At 39.4% G+C, this 1624-nt stretch overlaps 1 protein-coding gene across 1 annotated transcript; it reads left to right on the forward strand.

Annotated features, from left to right (window-relative positions):
• Positions 1 to 276: 276 nt before the first annotated feature.
• Positions 277 to 1598, forward strand: LOC112092286 (mitochondrial outer membrane protein porin 4-like; the record flags this gene model as incomplete). The annotated part of the gene is made up of 2 exons (XM_024168066.1): positions 277 to 485; positions 1115 to 1598. Coding segments are annotated over 2 exons (516 nt in total), but the record flags the coding sequence as incomplete, so codon positions are not given.
• Positions 1599 to 1624: the final 26 nt, after the last annotated feature.

Consider the following 1624-nt stretch of genomic DNA (forward strand, 5'->3'; position numbering starts at 1 on the left):
CCATTTCAGGAACTTTTAAAAGGGTTGCGTGCCTTTGAAGAGGTGTAGATAAAATCAAGTAGAACTGCGTTAGTACTAATATTACAAATTTACGATGACTACAAGAAGTGCTTTGCACAATATTCTCTTTGAAAAAATACAAAAAAAAAAGAACCTAGCAATGCTGTTTATTTTCAGATAGATTATTTTAGAGGGTATGGCCAAGGATTAATATCAATTCGGGCATATGCTGATAATGATAAAGCCATTTGACTTTATTTCTGCATGCAACTGCAGCTAGACGTGTTGTACCTTCATCCTCAAGCGGCCTTTGATTCCAGTATTGGTCTGAACCCGAATCCCCTTTTGGAGCTATCAGCTACCATTGGATCAAAGGAGCTGAGTTTGGGTGGTGAAGTTGGATTTGATACTGCTTCTGCTTCATTCATCAAGTACAATGCGGGTATCAGCTTGAACAAGCCTGATTTTTCCGCCGCTCTTTTACTGTAAGTGCCAATCAGCCTTTACTTTGAACAAAGCAATTAGTTCTCTTCTCTATGTTCATGTGTGTTTCTATGTATTAATAGTGATTTCACAGCACGGTTTGAAAACTTGACTTCTACTAGAAAATGAGTTTTACTGGTGACCTACACTTTACTACAAGACAAAGCTGGTAAGGTGGCAATCACAAGAAGTGATTGTCGCCTTTGAAGGCCAGTATAGATTTTCTGGGCGTGGAGAGGCTGAGCAAATGTTTTTCTTGTTAGCTGTTAGTCTCTTGGTTTGTTCCGCCTCCTTAGTGTGTATTTTGATGAATCACATGGGCCCGTTCTTTTTGAGTTAGAGAACTTGAGTTGAAAAGTGTTTATGTGAGAGAAGATACTGTAGCAAAAGGTTGAATTTGAGTTGTGGTTTGAGATATCTTTGTTGTGGGTTCAATCCAAAACCTCTGCGCTATGTGAAAGTGGCATTAGTAGTTGGGGAATGCTAGCACATGCTACATTGGACTTGAGAAATAGATTTTTTTGCCAACAAATATTCTGAGACTTGGTGCAATGCTTCGTATGACTTAGGATTCTTGCCACTGTCTCAATTTCTTCTCATTTTTCATCAAAACTCGCCTTTGCTTGTGCAGGACCGATAAAGGACAGGCACTGAAGGCGTCTTACATTCATTATGTTGATACAAAGAATGGAACTACAGTTGCTGCTGAACTCATCCATAGGTTTTCTAGCTATCAGAACACCTTCACAATTGGAAGCTCTCATGCAGTTGATCCATTCACTGTCATAAAAACACGATTCTCGGATGATGGAAAAGCTGCCATGCTATGCCAACACGAATGGAGACCAAAGTCATTGTTTACCTTTTCCGCCCAGTACGACTCTAAGGCTGTTAATGCAGCCCCAAAGCTAGGTCTCGCACTTGCACTGAAGCCTTGATAATGGTAACTTCTTCGATCCCATTTCCGCAACTTGATATACCTTTGATCTTGTAGTAGATATTTCTCCCATAAATTTAAGAAGCATCGCGATTTTAACCAATTGATATTTGGAAACAGTGAAGTTCATCCATTGATAAAATGTTGAGACTGGTGGGGTGGTTGGACTTAATTTTGGAAAATTCCATAAAGATGGACAATTTT

Source organism: Morus notabilis, unplaced genomic scaffold (genome assembly GCF_000414095.1).
Source record: "Morus notabilis unplaced genomic scaffold, ASM41409v2 Scaffold7933, whole genome shotgun sequence".
Taxonomy (NCBI): Eukaryota; Viridiplantae; Streptophyta; class Magnoliopsida; order Rosales; family Moraceae; genus Morus; species Morus notabilis.